This window comes from Pithys albifrons, chromosome 12 (genome assembly GCF_047495875.1).
Source record: "Pithys albifrons albifrons isolate INPA30051 chromosome 12, PitAlb_v1, whole genome shotgun sequence".
Taxonomy (NCBI): Eukaryota; Metazoa; Chordata; class Aves; order Passeriformes; family Thamnophilidae; genus Pithys; species Pithys albifrons.
The window spans coordinates 12907846-12926401 of record NC_092469.1 but is presented as its reverse complement, the minus strand read 5'-3'; the positions used below and the strand labels follow the sequence as shown (position 1 = coordinate 12926401).

The window sequence follows — 18556 nt, the reverse complement described above, 5'->3', positions numbered from 1 at the left end:
GGGGCAGGATTCGGCCCAGGAAGGAGCGAGTGCGAGTGCCGGGCGGGGCGGGCCCCGCGGTGCTCCGCCCTCGTGCGGCGCTGGCCGGGCCGTCGGCGGTTCGCGCAGAGAGACGGCCCCGGGGTGGGTACCGGCCCCAGGGGTGTGAGGAGGCCCCGGCGGGTGGGTGGCGGCCCCGGACGAGTGAGGAGGGCCCGGGGGGTGGGTGCTGGCCCCGGGGGAGTGAGGAGGGACTGGGGGATGTGTGGCAGTCCCGGGGGGTTGGGTGCCGGTCCCACGAATGGGTGCCAGCCCCAGGGGTGTGAGGAGGGCCCGGGGGGTGGGTGGTGGCTCCACGGAGCGTGTGCCGGCCCCGAGGGGTGGGTGGCGGCCCCGAGGAGTCAGGAGGGTCCGGCCGCGCTGAGGCCCGGCCGGGACGGCGGAGCGGTCTTGCCCTGCCCCGGGGCAGCTCCTTCCCACGATGGGGCCGGGACCTCCTCGGGCACGGTGTGTGTGGGCAGCCCGAACAGGATGTGAGGGGTTTATTCATGAGGAGTTACTGGTGGTTTTGTTTCTGTGAGCTGAGGTCCTGAACGGGCCTGGGTGACACGTTTTAGCTCGAAACATCGGTATGGAAAAAGCGTAAAGCAGTCAGCAGTGTGCCTGGCCAGGGCAGGTGTAACAGGTACACAGAGCTGAAGGCATGGCTGGTGTTTTCACTGGAAGTTTTGTGTTTGGTTTGTGATTTTCTTACAGCCGGTATTTGGGCTTTTGTACTGAAGCAAAAGCAGCAAACCTGCACATAATAAATAAATAACACAGTACAAGTTGAGGCTGATTATGAAGACTTTTTGTGGGAGAGCTAATCCAACCACTGGTGAAATGGAGTGGTTAGAAGAGGGTGAGGACTATGACTACCACCAGGAGATTGCAAGGTAAGATGAAAAAAGTAGCATGTTGTACCCATAAAGCTACCATAAAAAGCAACCCCAACCTGTTTTTATGACAGTTTGGGGATTTTTATTTGTGTAAGTTCCAAAGGCACAAGTTGAACAGGCTGCAGGATAGTTTAAATGTTAGTAAACGTATCCAGTGTTGTAGTGTGCAGAGCAGAGGTTTTTAAACTATTCAAGTGGATTCCTTCTAAATTCTAGTTTTCTGAGGTGCTGATCCTAATACTGACAATGAGTGAGTTGTGGCAAAATGCATTGACTAGTTGTCTGTTACTGTACTAACTTTTTAATGGCTTAATGTAACAGACAGAGAAGGTGGGAAGATTAGATTTTGGGGTATTTTTAAGTTGTGCAACTCATGAAGAAATGGGGACCAAGGAAATTTAAATGTTTGATTAAGCAACAGTGGTAGACCATTATTAGTCTGTCTTTCATTGATCTGTATTGCTGTGTGTGACTGTACATCTGTACCAGCTTCACAGTTTGTCCACAAATCTGTGTCTTGGGTCGTTTGCTGAGGGGAGGGAGGATGTGCCAGCAGTTCATTAGCTCATGTATGTGCTGATGGCCTATCACTGAAATGACATAATTCCTTAGATTTGGGAAACAATGCAGATCCTCACAGAGCATGTAATTTATGGGTCCTGGGGACCAGTTGCCTTAGAAAACAAGGGAGGCTCTCTGAGATCCTGCAGTTTTGTTGTGCTTTGCAGTATGGAGTGTTTTGACTGGAATTTTCTTATTGCAGGTCACGCTATGCAGATATGCTTCATGATAAAGACAGAGTAAGTATAGAGGCACAAACCTTTTAAAGGGTAAGAAAAGAGCCATTTCCTTCCTCTTGAGTAGCTGTCACTGCCTGATTATACAGGTTTCTCTGAAAGATTAAATGATCACATTTTTGTACTCTTTTAAGATACCAGACCTGCTCTTAGATCAGCAGATGCCTTCTTACATATGACTGTTGTGTTCTGTTGTTTACTGCAGAGTGTATTTACATTCAGTAGCTGATTTTGCTCTTCTGTGTTTGACATTTTTGTCAGAGAGCTCATTAGATGAAATTTCAAAGGCTCTAAAAGCAAACCCAGGCTTCTTAGACTTTACTTACACTCCTATAAAAACTATCTTTATTTTTCAGTAGTATTTTTCCTGTGCTTACAGGCATGATGAAGTCTGGAGTGAATAGTTTAAATGTTCATTCTGCTCTAGCCCTTTAGTCAATCATTCCATCAATAAGCTTTTGAAATACATTTATGGTGCCTCCACAGTCAGTCTTGAATTTATATTCAATTAATGCATGTCAGTGGGATCAGGCATTTAATAAGCTGTGTAGAGGCATCAACTTGTGCCTGAGTAATTAAAACAACTTTACAGGAATTCTGTGTGTGAAAAGTGTTAACTAGAATTTTTCAGAAACAGATCCAGCAGACTTTCCAAATGTATTATGTTCAAAGGTAATGTAGTCTTAGGAAAGGCTTGATAAATCATTTGGAAAGGAATGTCTTACAATAGCTTGTCATACAGAAAATATAAAAATTTATTTTAATATGTACCCTGTAGCTGACAGATGACAGCATTTGGTTTTTTCCTGTTGTTGATGCTGATGTGCTTATAGCCCCATTTAATGGCATGTAACAAACCCCACTTTGTTGCTTCTCATATATGAACGTTTTTCAGCAGATGAAGAGAGGACCCTAAATCCAAGATACTTCAGCTCCTGTACTGTCAGAGGCAGTTTATGACTATTAAAATGGTGCTGCAGGGGAAAATTTTATTAGTATTTGCTCCAGAAAATATATCACTTTTGAAAGTTATACCTGTGGTATGAACAGCTGATTGACCAATGAGAATGTGAATATCGTGATAAAAATAGATGTCCTTTAAATGGCCTGATCCCACTGGGTGCACTTGTTTGTGCTGCAGATGGCTTTGGTGTGACTGTGTGGCATAAAGGATGTCTGTAGGCCTTTTTCTGATGATCACGTTGTGGTTGGAGAATGTAAGACTTCTGCAAAAATACTGAAAGTGTAAATGGATACAAGGTTTTTCTTCTCCACAGAATGTGAAGTACTACCAAGGTATTCGTGCTGCAGTGAGCAAAGTGAAAGAAAGAGGTGAGAAGGCAATAGTTCTGGACATAGGGACTGGCACAGGACTCCTGTCTATGATGGCAGCCTCAGCTGGGGCAGATTTCTGCTATGCAATTGAGGTGAGCATTTCTTAGTGGTTGCATATATTCTGTGTGTGTGTTCACAGCTGCTTTTTCAAGCTTCAGTGCAGTTCTGTCTGCACAATCAGTGCGTGGATGCATTAATTGTTTTGCATGGAGGCTTCTGAAGTGCAAGCTTGAGCCTGATCTTCCCAAGTTTCAACTCTTGGACGTGGGTTCTCAGGCCACTTTATCATAACATGGACCACATCCTAATAGAGAGGCTGTTTCATGAACTGATTTTTCCATCTCTCTGTGATTAGATAGAGCATCTCCTTTTTTGTTGTCAGTTAAGAAACCTCCACATGATCATTAATGGTCATTACTCATATTAAGGGTACTAACAGGAACATTTTGGCCACTTAAGGGGTTTTTGATGCATTTGAAGAAACAAAGAGAAGATCCACTTGTCTGTAGGGTCTAGTTGAAAGAGTACTGTAGGATTTTTATCCAAGTAAACATCTGTGTTGTTTTTTGATCTAGGATTTTATCTGATGGCCATTTTTCAGGCTCAGTCCTCTTTCATGTAGACACATGAAGGCATCAGAAAGGTTTGTGCTGTTTTCCAACGTGGTCACAAGTGTCTTAAGTAGTCAAATTTTGTGACTGGATGGAATATTTAAAATTTTTGAGTTTAAAAACAACATATTCTTGGTCATTCTGTTAGTTTTGCTGTGAAGGAAACAAAAAGTCTTTTCACATTTACGCTGTTAGTAAAAGCAGATTTTTGGCATTTTCAGTGCTGATTGTTGTGGGTTCATTTATTTGTTAAGATAATACCTTGAGCACATGTAAGTCTCTTGGGGCCTCTCTTGGTGGATATATATATTTTTCAAAAGAAACAAGTTTGTTTAATGTGAATGATAAAGTAATGTGTATTCTTGTCTTTAAAAAGTTAAATTGGAGTAGCTTTTGGAGTCAGCTGATACTCAGTTGGTAACAGTGATATTGGAGCTCTATGAATTTTTCAAGCAAGGTTCCCTGTCTCGTTTCATGGTAGTGGACATCGAACATAGGAAAAGATACAGAAGCTGTTAAGTTGTTTCAAACTAAATATATTGCATTTTGTGCTGCTGTCCTGTCATTTTTAAAAGCTAATCTTAGTGTACCATTTTGTTACACTCTTGCTTTTCACAGGTTTTCAAGCCCATGGCTAAGGCTGCTGTGAAGATAGTGGAGAAAAATGGTTTTGCTGACAAGATCAAGGTAATCAGCAAGCACTCCACTGAAGTCACAGTTGGCCCAGGTGAGATAAATAGGCTAGGCTTAAAAAATTTGGCAAGTGCCTGAAAACCATGAAGGAACATGTCTTACTCTCCATGTGGTTTTAATCAAAACAAGCTAATCCTTGTGAAGGGGCTGGAGCACAAGTCTGTTGAGGAGCAGCTGAGGGAGCTGGAGTTGTTTAGCCTGGAGAAAAGGAGGCTTGGGGTGACCTACCTGAGAGGAGGTTGTAGCCGGGTGGGGGTTGGTCTCTTCTGCCAGGTAGCAAGAGACAGGATGAGAGGAAATGACCCCAAATTGTGCCAGGGGACATTTAGATTAGATGTTAGGGGAAAAAAATATGTAAAGGGTTGTAAAGCATCAATCAGACTGCCCAGGAAATGGATGGAGTCACCATCCCTGGAAATGTTCAGAAAACATGTGGATGTGGCATCTGGGGGCAGAGTTTAATGGTGAACATGGTGGTGGTGCTGGGTTGGTGGTTGGACTTGGTGCTCCTAAAGATCTTTTTCAACCTCAACTATTCTATGATTCTTTACACTCTAGAAAGTAATACTGGAAATGTACTTCAAAAGGAAGTGTTCTAGTAATATTTCAGTAGTCATTTGTATTTCATAGTAGACTTCAAAAGGAAAATAACTGGCAGTCTTCAGCAGATTCTCTGACAGGAATAAGTTTTTTAATTACGTGTGTTCTTAGGATAGCATTTTCTTGACAGACTTACACAAAGGCTGTTATTACAAGATCAATTTGTATCTTTTAGATGGAGATATGGAATGTCGTGCAAACATCCTGGTAACAGAATTATTTGATACTGAGCTGATAGGAGAAGGAGCTTTACCAACTTATGAGCATGCACACAAATACCTTGTACAGGTATGAAAATAGAAAATGATAGTCTGTCATGTCTATCCCTAGAGAAATTCTTCTGTCTTTTTTTGGAGTGAGGTAGAGATTTTAATTAAACTTCTGCATTCCTTGGTAAATACACCATCAGCAGTGTGTTTCTTATTCAGTGAATAATTTGCTAGGCTCATTCCTAGAATAAAGCTATTTCAGTTCATATTGTAAGTCACAGGCTCTGAAATTACACCCAGATGCTTTGTGTTGAAACCAACAACTTGCTGGTTAACAAATGTCTTTCAGTTCTAATTTGAAGCTCTACTTAATAACATCCTTCCAAGGTGTTTAAAAAAAAATAAATTCTGCTTTTGAATTTGATGGGGTTCACCTTCCAGACATTGCTTTGTGTTTGGTAGGGTAGTCATGCTCTTACTACTCCATATGCTTTTTGCCTGTGGAAATATTTTAAACACTGTAATCCAGTATCTTTTTTGGACATAGAATCTATAGGTATGATTTTAAGGCTTCCTCTTTTACTGTTTCTAATATTTTCCTTTATTAAAATTTGGATGGCAAAACTTTATTTAGATTTCTAATTTCCTTTCTTGAGTTTGCATATGAAGACAATAACTCTCCTTAATTTTGTACTGCTCTTCATAAATAACTCTAAATTGCAATTAGTATTTTTTGTAAAAACACTGTTCTCGGACTTCGTGGTTAGCTCTTAGTTCATAGCAGGATTTTTAGGACAACTTGTATGTTTTCTAATCTTTAAACATGGATGCAAAGTTGTTGTTGCATAAATATTTGAGCCATTATTTTTCTTATTTTCTTATTGCAATCACCAGCTCTCTTTTATTGATGATCACCTACTATTTTTCTGTCTTGAGAAGCTCAAAATAGATCTCTTATTTCAGAATCAAAGTGGAAATGCAAGTTTAACTGAGGCTGGTAAACTGCTAATGTTGTATGGTTATAAAAGTAATCTGGCCTTGCTGAACCACATGGAACAGGATAGATATATGGATTGTATTTCAGAGAGACAAATTGCTCTGATGTTACAGAAGTCTCCAAAATAACTTGTGTTTAAGATTTCAAAACTCATAGTCCAACTTTGCTTTAAATAGGTTTATATTTCAATTGATTTAATTCTCATTCATGTTAATAAGTCAAACTGGTTGAATGTATTTACCCTTTGTTTTAACCCCTCAGGAGGGATGTGAAGCAGTGCCTCACAGGGCAACAGTGTATGTCCAGTTAGTGGAATCCAAAAGAATGTGGTCCTGGAACAAACTGTTTCCCATTCATGTTGAAGCAGAGGATGGTGAAAAAATTATTGTTCCCCCTCCAGAAATGGAGAACTGCCCAGGTGTTCCTTCTGTTTGTGATATCCAACTGAACCAGATGCCCTCAAGTGACTTTACTGCCCTTAGTGATGTGGTGACAATGTTCAGGTAGGGTAGACACTGTTTTGTTCAAAACCAAGTTGTCCTGTTACACCTTTCATATAAATTGTGTGTTCATCTTAGGAAGCTGGTGAGAATTTCTGCAGAATGATGAACTGTATCTTTTTACAATTTTTATGCTTCTCTGCAGCGTGGATTTCAGTAAGCCAGTACAGAGTGCTTCTACCTGCTACAGAGTACAGCTGGAGCCTGTTCAGTCTGGCAAGGCACAGATTGTACTTTCCTGGTGGGATATTGACATGGACCCCTCTGGGATGATCCAGTGCACAATGGCTCCCTACTGGGTCAAACCCACTGCTGCTTTGCAGGTAAAATACTGAACCTTCACATACTATTGTCAGATGACAGCGAGCAAATATTTTGAGTTAAGACCTTACTGGGTGTTTCAAGCAGCTCTCCTTTAAATTGTGTAGGAGTTTTGCTAATGTTTAATGTATTGGAAGATGATAAATGTAAATTGTAGACATGTTAACCATTATGTACCCATTTAAGGTTTTATTTATTGTTAAATTTTAAGAGTAATCCTTTATGTAAAGGTTTAAAACTGAAGCTGTCTTCCAGATACTTTCTTTTACTTTCATGAAATAAAACAAAGATTTTCATATATTTTTCTTTAACTAGTCTCTGTGCCTGATCCAAATACTAGTCTGTGATTTGCTTCCGTGTAGTTCTTCTATTAAATTTCCAAAGTGTTAAGTTTATGGTAATATATTTGTACTCTCATTAAAAAAAAGGCTGGTGTAGTAAAATGCTGGCTTGATACTGGATGTTTAGAGAAACAGGCAATCCCTGTTAAATCAGATTCCTGTGGTTTTGTGTGAATGTATTTACTAGAAGGATGAACAGTCAAAAGGATGTTACAAAATGATGGTTGGCACTTACCATGTTTGAGAACCCAATTTGAAACTATCAGACTTCAGGGCGTTCCTTCAGTTTAGAACGACCAATCAGCATGGAATATTTGCAGTGCATAAAACAGCTTTTTGAAGGCACTAAATAGTTGTGCTGTCAGGAGAGTGACACTGAGTGACCTAATTTGGTGCATGAGGCTCCAACCACAGGTCACTGTCAGCAGTTGGGTAGAGGTTTCTAATGTAAGTGAACTATAGAGGGGAAACAGCCTGAATGAATGCAAATCAATTTTGCATTTGTTTTTCTTTTGATTGAAATAGAAACTTAGCTAGTGAGCAAGCCCAGTGCTCTCAGGCTTATTTTGTGGTAAGAAATCTATATGGAGTACCTTTATTCAGTATATGATACTGGTCTTTATTCAGCCCTGGTAACATGAACAAGATCCTCTCAGTGCTTCAAGCTTGTGCCCATTCTTCTTAATTGTTTTCCTGCTATTTGTTTACTTCCCCTTATGAATGAGTTCCTGAGGTTTTGTGTATCCCCCTTTTCAGTGGAGAGATCACTGGATGCAGTGTGTGTATTTTCTTCCAAACGAGGAGCCAGTTCTCCAGGGGGAGAAGGTGTTCCTGACTGCCTGTCGTGACGAGTACTCTGTGTGGTATAAGCTGCAGAAAGCCAGGTAACGATTCTGTGTGTGAAAAAGGCTGGTATTTTACTCCAGGCCTGAGTGTTTGCTGCCCTTAGAGCATCTATTTTTGTAGAAGAGGAAGATAACCTAAAGACTGGAGAACTGTTAAAGGTTGCTTCGTGGGCAGTGCACAGGTGCAAAATGCATGATATGAATAAAAACCACAGTGAGACTGCAAGCTCCTGCCTTGTACCTGGTGTTGTTCTGTGACAGAGAAATGAAAAACTGGATTCCTGGAAATCCTAAAATACAGCTCAGCTGAGCTGGCATGTGGGTAAAGAAGTGAAATAATTGTCATTCTGTCTCTGTTTTCTGTTTTCTTAGTCAGCACTTTTGAGATTACTACCTTTTGTTCAGGTCAAGAAGAGCTTAATCATGTTGGTTGTGATGACAATAGCAGCTAACATTTTTAAAAATCAGTGCTGGCTATAAAATGTCTGTATTTGCTGTGCCTTTTCACTTAGGAATACAAACAAGAAACTTTTTGCCAAAAGAACAAAGCCTAAAAACCTAACTGTCACAATTAGTGGAGGAGCTTCTTGGTTTTGTCTTTTAAAACGATGAAAATTGGTTCTTTTTGGCTTCTCTTTGTTTAGAAATGCAAAGTTACAAAATATTTCTGGAAAACTGGTAACTTTGAAAAGGCAACAGCAGAGTCCATATGCATTAATATGCACACTGGTCAAAATGCATAAATGTAACTGTTGGCAAAAATATGCTAGTGATGCTGTAGTTAATCCTTCACTGAAATTTTTTACAGCGAGGAGGAGAATAAAGCAGATGTTGGTGTTGAGAGTCCTGTTTGTAGGTGTTATGCTCACCTGCTTTGGAACAGACCACGCTTTGGGGAATTGAATGACCAGAATCGAACACAGCAATACATCAAAGCATTGAGGAAAGTGAGTGCGTGTTGCCTGTAGCTTTTTTTGCTTCTGTGATGGATGCACATACTGTTTTATTTGCAGTAACTCTTCATGGAATTTGTTTCTCCCCTGCAAGGAATTTTACTCACCAAGTATATTTTTTTCCATCAGCAGATATACTTTTGTTATGGAAACTACAGTATTGCATTTTTAAATTGTAAACAGCCATTGAGCCATACGTAGGAATTTGTAGCAGCTCTGTGTATGTGATAGTAGTAGTATTGGTAGTTGAATAAAGACACCCAATGCATTTTTGTGCAAACTTTTTCAGACCTAAGCCAAAGGGATTACTTGAGCATTTTTTACCCTTATTTTATATGGAAGTGTGTAAAGTAGGGAAAACTTTCATCTGGAATAGGAATAACAGTGACTATTTATTTTCTGTAGGTTGTGAACACAGATACTGTTTGCCTTTGTATAAGTGATGGCAGTCTGCTGCCTGTGCTGGTTCACTCTCTTGGAGCAAAGCAGGTACAGTACTTCATCCTGTTTTTCAGATCTTTGGAATGTAGCTTGGCATTTTTCTCTCACATCGTTCATTTCCAGCTCATTATTGTACTGAGTCTGTGTGTAAATGAGAGCTGAGAGCTGCCTGGCTGTCTCACTTACGTGTATGTATCTTACTTGATGTATTCTGTCATGGGGCTCCTCAAACTAAAATCTGTTACAGTTGGACTGAATGTCTGGAAATGTGTAATGTAATATAATCCTGAGGAATGTAGCATATTGCCTAGCTATTCACCAGTTATGAATAAAATCTAATTTTTTCTTACTGCAAAAGGCTTCTGAGCATTTTCCAGCAGATACAGTCAGGTCATGTTCAACAGTGCTTACAAGGAGCGAGCACAACTGGAGGTTGATCTAGCACACTGGCAATATGCTTGCATTTGTTCAGGAGTAAATATGTGCCTAGAGCAAATGTTAATATGCTCTGTACATCTTAAAAATGGAAAATAAATATTTGCATTCTGTTGGTGTTTTTTTTCTTGCATGGCTGTGAAAACAGCATTATTTAGCCTGCAGTTATTGGGGGTGTTCTGTTATTTCAAAGGTTCATGACAGTGGGCTGTGGAATAGATGTATGGTATTATGAACTGTGCTCACTAGGGCATCAAAGTGTTCCTGCATTGTTCAGTTACATACTCTTTTAATTAAAAATCATAAAGCTAGTTTGACTAACTGTTGTGTTTTTTCATTAGGTGTTTGCTATAGAAAACTCTGGTTTGTCTTGTTCTGTCATGGAAAAAGTGAGTATTCCCTTTTCTGTTAAAGCAGTAAATGAACTCATGGTGTTAATAAGGCCAGAGTTGATGCCTTTGATTGATTGTTCTTGCATCAATTATTTAGAAGTTAATGAGTCTAATGAATGTATTTGAGTTGCTGTTTGCTCTGAGGAGACAGCAGGCAGTGGCTCTGCACTGCAAGTGGTGTTTTAGCTGCTGCCTTGGGGAAGGGCATGAAAGGCTCTGCCAGGGAAGTGGAGGCTGTTCAGGAGAGGCAGCTGGAGTCTAAAAAGTGACTGGAAACAGCTTCCTGAAGTCATCATTTGGCTGTGGCTCTTTTAGTTGGCGTAGGAGTACAAAACAGGAACAGTCGGCAAATGAGGACCCACACCTGGTCTCAGACAGAGGCCAAATAAGCAGTGTCTTCATAGTTGAAGTAATTCTTAACCTTTCTTGACTGTCCTTCCTATATGCTTCAAAATAGAAATGGGAGAATGTGAGGAAACTTTTGTGTTACCCACCTTGTTATATACTTAATTGAGAGAATATGGAGGGCATGTGCTTTAGTTCACCAGATGTGGCATGTTGGCTCTAAGTGTGTGTGTCCTTCAAAAGCAGATTGTATCAACCTGATGAGTTATGGCAGACAGTTTTAGAGAAATTTCTTTTGGCTATTGTTTTTTTTTGTGATGTAATTTTCAATAAATTTATTTTTTGTGTGTGCTCGAGTCTCAACTCTGACAGTGTGCTACTTTTTGGTTTTAGATTTTTAAAGCAAATCATCTTGAAGATAAAATTAAAGTAATAGAAGCACGTCCTGAGTTGCTGAAGGCTTCTCATTTCAGAGATGAAAAGGTATGTCACAGTTGCCTGATATACTGAGTTTTAAGGGGGTGGTGGGGAGCAGAAGGTAAAAATGATTTTTGCTTTCCTGCTGTGCCATTGTAACCACCGTGAATCCCATTATATCCTGGTTCTATAAAATGCAATAAGTAGATGGTTCCCATCATGTGCTACTAAAACTAAAGGAGGCTAAAGACTGTGAGAGAGTTGTTGCTTTGTTTCTCAAGGGATATCACTTTCCCTTGCTGCATAATGGCACCAGTTGTTAAGGGTGGTTTAGGTGGTTTAGCTGCAGTCTATGTGCTACAAGGCTGGAGCTCTTCTTTCCAAAGCCCCTCAAGAAGATGGCAATCTATTTGGAAGTACCAGCATCACTGAATTAAACATTTCAAAATTCTGTGACTCATTACAAAGCTTTCCAATTAAAAAATGCAGTATTTTCTCTCAAACTTTGTTGCAGGAAAATTAATTTCAAAATGTGCTAACTAAACCCACAAAAATATGTCAGGTGTGCTGTGTGTGCACTATACAGTAATGAAATCCTTAGAGAGCCGTAGAAGGTTTTGTCTGGAAGATTTTACTTGATGTGTTGGTAGCTATTGGAAGATTTAAACAGCCTGTGTTACTGAGTTGTTCTTAAAATACTTTTTGTCTCCTTTCTTTGCCAAGGTTTCTGTTCTTGTAGGAGAGCCATTTTTCAGTACCAGTTTGCTGCCGTGGCATAATCTGTATTTCTGGTATGCCAGGACAGCTGTGACCAGTCACCTCAGCAGCAACGTCACTGTCCTGCCTCAGGCTGCTTCTTTGCACATGATGATTGTGGAGTTCCAGGTGAGACTGTCTAAAAGTATCCATTTGATATTTACACAAATCCACCTAAAAAGGAGTAATTTTGCAGAACTTTTTAATGACGAGTTTTATTGTGTTTTAATACTACCCAATATATTTTGTATTTACCACCTGAGAAAAGAATATTTGATATCTTGAAGGTGTTTTGCTGTTTCAGCCATCTCTTTTCAAGTAATTTTGCCACTTAAAATGGAAGGGCTGAATGTTTTAAGATATTTCTTTAGATTAGAGAGCATGTGATGATCACGCTTATTTATAAAATTAGATATTCTGCAAGTTAACAGGTTTTGAAATGATGCTTGATAAGATTGCTGGCAGGATTTCTAAGTGCATGTTCTTTTTTTTTTTTTAACTGCTTTGAGACTGTGCACAGCTCTGAATTTGAGCATATTTTAAAAATACTTTGAAAAGTCATATTCCAGAAATTGTACAAAGGTATAAACTTTTTTATCAGCTGTTAAGGACTTTGTAACTGAAAATTGTGAAGTGTTTACCTACAATGACAATGGAAATTAAATAAGTACTTTCATCACTCATATGCAAAGTCCAGTAGCTTAAGCGAGGAAACTCTGTAGTCTGAGTGTAGTAACTGAATATACATACCTAAATAAAAAAGACCTTGCAATTAATGAATTTTTACATAAACATAACCTTCAGTTTATCTGTTAAAAATGCACGGTCTGTCTTGTCATTTTTCTTCCCTCTGGCTCACCAGCTGTGTCATTTTTGTGTCTGAGCCTTCTTTCCTTATTCAATTGCTCTCTAACCTTGTTCTCTTACTTCTGCTTTTGCCTTGTGCATATGAAAGTATGTTTGTTCTTTTTACATCTGGGTCTAATCAACTGTGATGCATGTTTTTACATACCTTTCAGTTTTCTGCAAAAATGTAGAGAATTTAAATATATACTGAGTAAATAATGTAGATCTGAATCTTTTAATAGGAAGCAGATATTTAAGACTAATCAAGAGTAATCAGATTGAAATAAGCAGTTAATTTTAATTCCATGCTTTCTTATCTGGAGAATTTACTTCTTAAGCATTCACAGCATTTTGTAAGGAAGCAAGCATTATTCTGTTCATGTTCTGGATGAGGAAACTGAAGAGTGCAGAGTGGTGACTGAAGATTATTCAGCAATCTGGTAGCAGAATGTGGAGTAACATTCATGTCACCTGAGCCTGAGTTTTACACTTTCACATACAGGGTTGTGTTTGGAGCTGACTCCACATGGCTATTTTGGTAGAACACTTAACTTGTGTTTCATTCCATTAAGCTGTTCCCGAAGCTATTGCTTTCATTTTGCATCTTCTTCTTTTTTCTAGACTCAAAGACTAGAATCTTGTGGGATTTTAAAATAACCTCTGCATTTACCAGTTTTTGGTTAGATGGAAGGCACAGGTGTAGCGTTGTAAGGAGTCCTGCAGAACTGGTTCTCTAGGCTGTTCTGTCTTTTGAGAATGGATATGTCATCACGGTTAAGCAATTGGCAAAACCTGGATCCAGGAGAAAGAATTTGCTGAAACTACTTTAGTTACAAACTTGTTTCATCCGTAGTTGTATTTAGGGAGCAGGGGGATCCCTGTCTGCTTTGATAGTTCTATAAGGTATAACCATGCAGAGTAATCCAGGTCATGCTGGTTTCAGGCATAAATTATAACAGCATTTATTTACATATGTGGTATTCCTGCTGCCAGCATGTAAACATTTGAGATTAAGTCCAACAATGAACAGGTATTAAATGTATATATCCATATCTAGTGAATGTTTGTATTCTATTAAGAGACCATTAATGTGGTCTGAGAAGAGGGAAGAGTTGAACTAATTATTTTTGTCTTTCCAGTGGGTTGCTAAAGTTAATGAGAGGTTTAAAAAATGTTTTCCCAGGATTACACTAGCTTCTGATTCTTGCAGTAGTTGTAATGGTTTAGGAATGTATAGATAGTAAAGAGTCTTTATCTGGCTTGCTGTCAAATGTCTGCTCTACAGCAAGATTTCCTGTTTCCTTCAATAAAGCCAAACTAATTCCTGTTTCCATTTATAGGACTTATGGAGAATCCGGAGTCCCTGTGGCATCTGTGAAGGTTTTGATGTCCAGACTATGGATGATATGATTAAAGTAAGATGACTGAAAATAGTTTTGGCACAAGTCTCAGCAAAAGAAAAACTCACCTTGGCTTAATAAAGCATTTAGTAGTTATTGGAAAACTTACATGTTAGGCAGAACATTGTTGTTTCAGTTTTTCATAAATGTGGTGACTGTTTAGTTCTTGCTAAACAGTAACTTTTGTGGGGTTTGGGATTGTGTGTTAACTTCTTATTTGTCAAGGTCTTCAATGCTTTTCCCTGTTTCGAAAATAATTCTGTTCATTCGAAAAGAAAATGCTATTCTCAAAATTTTATTCTGAGCTTGACATCAAATGATCTGGGAGTTGTTCATAGATGAATCCTACTGTCCTCACTTGGAGATACTTTTGGAAGAGAAAAAGGTTTATTGACTACTGAGAAATAGGAGGGGTGGGATTTATTTGTATTGATTTCTAGGGCTGTATTGTCAATACCCATATTTGAGTTAGCCATTTGGATGACCATTGCAGTCATCGTGGAGGAGTACAGGCACTTGAAGAGTAGAATTCGTCTTGAAGGAGAAGAAAATTTAAATGCATTGTATTTTGCAAGTGGCTGTTTCTGTGCCACTGCTGGGGACTGTCGTCACTGGTTTCATGCACGTAGGACATTTTTTCCCTTGTGCCCAGGAAGTGCAGTCATGTCCTCTTGCAGCTTTATTGCTTAAACACTCTGGGCTCAGGACATGTAATTAATTTGGAAACATGGACTGTTTGCCTTTGGATTGTTCTCAGGTGATTTCATTCCTTTCTTTCTTCAGGATTCTCTGAACTTCAGGGAATCCAAGGAAGCAGAACCTCACCCGCTGTGGGAATATCCTTGCAAGTCACTCTCTGACCCCTTGGAAGTTTTGACATTTGACTTCAGACAGACTGTACCACAACACTGTCTCAGCACAGAGGGTTCTGTAAATCTCTTAAGGTCAGTTTTCTCATTACAATAAATATTCTTGTCATCATCCACTTTTTTACCTCATATTCAAGTTCTTTGTGTGTTATGGTTAACTGATGGGAACATACTTGACAGTTTTTAATAATGTGACCTAAAGTTTGGAAGTTACTCTGACACAAATTTCCTGTGGCTATAATAATAATATTAGACATTATGAGATGAAATCATAAGTATTTCAAAAACGGTTTTCTAGCTGTTACTATTATTTAAAATTTAAATAGGTTAATATATGGTTTAGAGAAAATAAAACATTGTCTGGATGTTTTTAGTCTTTCTTTTTGTTCCCTATTGCGGAGGTCTTGCAGAAAAAGCTCATGTTTAGCTTTTCAGATTGTTGTGTTTAGTAAATTACTGTGTTAAATAGCTTTACACCACTGTGTTAGTGGCTGTTAAAATGTATGATCATCTTCCTTCTGACTATAATTTGGGCAATTTTGATATTTGTAGCATCTTCTAAGATATTTTTTCCACTATAATATAACTACAAATTGTCCTTAATTGGGTTCGAGCTTAAAATGCTGTTAAGCATTAAAAAATAGGGGGAAATTTTTTTGGGTTCTTTTTACCTGTCTAGATCTTATGTAACACTGCTGTAGTTGTACGTTTCTCATTGTGAAACAAAATTCAAGGTTTCACAAATTCCAGAACTGTCTGTGTGGGGTCTCTGCCTTAGCAGTTGTGTTTTCAGGCAGCACACTGGCAGGACCTCTGCTCCTTGTGGAGCACACACTTGAGGTGACACGGTATGTGTGGTAAATATTTCCTCAGATTTCAGAATCAACAGAAACTGGGGTCTCTAAATGTCTCTGAATATGCCATGTAACTTAGGCCTTGTTGTTCAGTGCTGGTTAAATGACTGTGCTTGTTATGATATATTCTCCTCTTCCTTGCCTTTTTTAGATTTCACATCTGCAAATATTTTAAAAGTTGCTGCCCAGTTACCAAATCACTCAATTGTTCAACTTTTTTCAAGGAGAGAAGTTGTTGATGGTTTTCCAGCTCTCACCTGCACACAGTGCAGTGTCACTGTGCAGTGTCAGTATTGTATAAATAACAGGCTTTATCCTCCACCTCTCCCCAGGAAAGGAAGGAGCCATGGAGCAGTTCTGTGGATGGAATATCATCTTGATGCAGATGTCTCCATTAGTACAGGACTGATGGAAATTTCAAATGAAAAGGTACCTCTTTATTTTATTATGTCAAAGACAGTGCCAAAAAATGAGTCCCTGTTGGCCATGCTTGGGTTACACTGTCTGAGTACTGCACAGACAGAACCAGTAGAAATATCTGTTCATGTTTTTTCAGGGAGCAGGAGATATACCTTAAAATGGGATCCAAATGCTCCATAGTTTGGAATAAAATTCAGAGTTTAAATATGATGCTAGTTTAAAGTAGTTTATTCATACAAATAACTTTCTTTAGTTTAACAAAAGTTGAAATTTGGAGGGAAGGAGTAAGTATTTTTGTTATTCTGTCTAAATACTCTGACCAAATCTATTCTTATCTCTCTGACTTCATTTTGCAGTGTAGCACATGGTATTTCAAATTGTGCATTCCTATAGGGGAGTGAAGGGCAGTGTAAATGGTGACTGGTGACTGTTGTGCACTCAGCTGGAAACAGGAACTCTTGCTGCATTGTTACTGTATAGTAATAATATCATGGAGATTTGACTGCTTTCACTTTTAACTCTCTCCTGTAGGGAAACTGTGACTGGAATCCCCACTGCAAGCAAGCTGTGTATTTCTTCAGTTCTGTTATTGAATCAGAAACTCTGTCAGACCCTGGGGCTGTCACTTATGCTATAAATTTCGACACAAAAACAGGAGAGATTGCCATGGATTTTAAGCTGTTATGAAATACTTTACTTTTGCTCGAGTTCCTAAATTATAATAAACTTATATGGTATTTTTTTTGTACAGTAGAGGGAGTTTTTTTTACTGTGCTCAGAGAATGAACTGTTCTGAAACATGCTTTTAACATTTTTGGATTTGTTTTCAAAATATGTAGTTGGTGAGGTAGAGAGGAACTGTTTCTTAGGGACAGGTATTTTTGACAGGATTTATATACATATGTACACATTCTTGTAATTGTCTGTTTTAGTGTTTTGCATAATGCCATGGAGCTGAAAGACGGGTGACTTGCTGGTTATTGCTTGGCATAGCAGTAGATGAGGACACAAAGCCTCACACTGACATCAGAGAAAAGTGAGTTAAACAGATCTATTTCAAGGTTTGCTCTTGTCACTGTACAATGGGAAATAATCTTTGAAGTGCACAAAAAGAAATTCCAAGTCTACATGTGTATATTAGTGCACTTAATGGTGTCCTGGGTTGAGCTGGCAAAATGCCAACTGTCCAAGACAGAGTGAAAAAGGTTCCTCTTCCCCCCAACCAGCTAAGGGAAAAAGAAGAGGGAGAGAGGAAAAAAAACTCTCAAAGCCAGGTCTATGCTGAAACTAACTACATGTATTTATACAGAAAAGAGAGAATTAAGAGGATACTACAATATAACACACACTTACACAAGTTATGTATAACAAGAAATAACTTCCCACTCCCCAATTAATACAAAGCAAAGTCTATTACACTAGATCTGTAAGTACTCTAAGAGACACATAGCAAGAAACAGAAAGAGTAACAACAAAAATGTTTCTACTTCCCTGAATGCAAACAAAATGCAAGCAGAGGCAGCAGGGGCAGAGCAAGGCCTGCTTCAAGACAGAAGTTTGATCACGTCCGGCTTGTACCTCGGCCATAGCAGAACTGACCAAGCCACTCCCACACACTGGATTTTACACCCTTTGAGATGATGTAGTATGGTATGGAATACAATATTATTGGCTAGAAGAGGTCAGTTGTTAGCTAGCTCAGCCCAGCTTAAATCAGCTGACAATCCCAGGCCTAGCTGAACTTAAAACCTAAGTTTAGGCCCACCTGACTAAACCCATAACAATGGGGAGAAGGAAACAGCTGCTCCCAGACTTGTCTAAGCTGTGGCTTGTACTAAGCTGAAATGGTCAGTGAATTAAGGTGTGGTGCAGTGATGTTCTGCTGAACTTTGAGATGCTGCATTTCTGGAGGGTCATTTGCCAAGTAGTGACCAAAACCTGGAAAGCTGTAACTGGCAATTAGAAAATGTACATATTCAATTGAAGATGACAAACTGATGCTATTCAGAGGAGAAACAAAGGAAAAAGAGTCGTACTCTGGAAACCTTAAAAATTTTTAGGATGTATGTGATATGCATTATATGATTAAAAATGTAGCTTTATTCCATCAGAGGCCAAAGTATATTCTGCCAGTTTAGCTAAGTTGTAGGATGCTCTGCAATAGCATGTCCTCAACTGAGGTTTTCTTAGTTGCATTCCAGATCACATTGGCAGAAATTGTATTGTGTGAAATTAATTCTGCTTTAGGTGAATAATCAACTG

General features: G+C 39.0%; 1 protein-coding gene across 2 annotated transcripts; it reads left to right on the top strand.

The window, feature by feature from the left end:
* The first annotated feature begins 17 nt into the window (after positions 1 to 17).
* PRMT7 (protein arginine methyltransferase 7) lies at positions 18 to 17047 on the top strand. Of its 2 annotated transcripts, none has more exons than XM_071567133.1 (18): positions 18 to 123; positions 736 to 914; positions 1681 to 1717; positions 2992 to 3141; positions 4279 to 4387; positions 5129 to 5241; positions 6421 to 6662; positions 6805 to 6982; positions 8078 to 8205; positions 8975 to 9113; positions 9525 to 9608; positions 10337 to 10384; positions 11126 to 11215; positions 11873 to 12034; positions 14092 to 14166; positions 14935 to 15095; positions 16207 to 16303; positions 16826 to 17047. In XM_071567133.1, exons 2-18 carry the CDS (start codon positions 820 to 822, stop codon positions 16979 to 16981), a joined length of 2064 nt encoding a protein of 687 aa, XP_071423234.1. In that variant the 5' UTR covers positions 18 to 123; positions 736 to 819; the 3' UTR covers positions 16982 to 17047. The 2 variants fall into 2 exon arrangements, with proteins under 2 accessions (XP_071423234.1, XP_071423235.1); XM_071567134.1 differs by having other exon boundaries at positions 18 to 162.
* The last annotated feature ends 1509 nt before the right edge of the window (positions 17048 to 18556 follow it).

Bases quoted from the DNA above. Each gene is read 5' to 3' on its own strand.
- PRMT7 (XM_071567133.1), top strand. From the start codon at position 820: ATGAAGACTTTTTGTGGGAGAGCTAATCCAACCACTGGTGAAATGGAG. The intron at 915-1,680 runs GTAAGATGAAAA...TTCTTATTGCAG, and splicing joins TACCACCAGGAGATTGCAAG to GTCACGCTATGCAGATATGC. The intron at 15,096-16,206 runs GTCAGTTTTCTC...ACCTCTCCCCAG, and splicing joins GGTTCTGTAAATCTCTTAAG to GAAAGGAAGGAGCCATGGAG.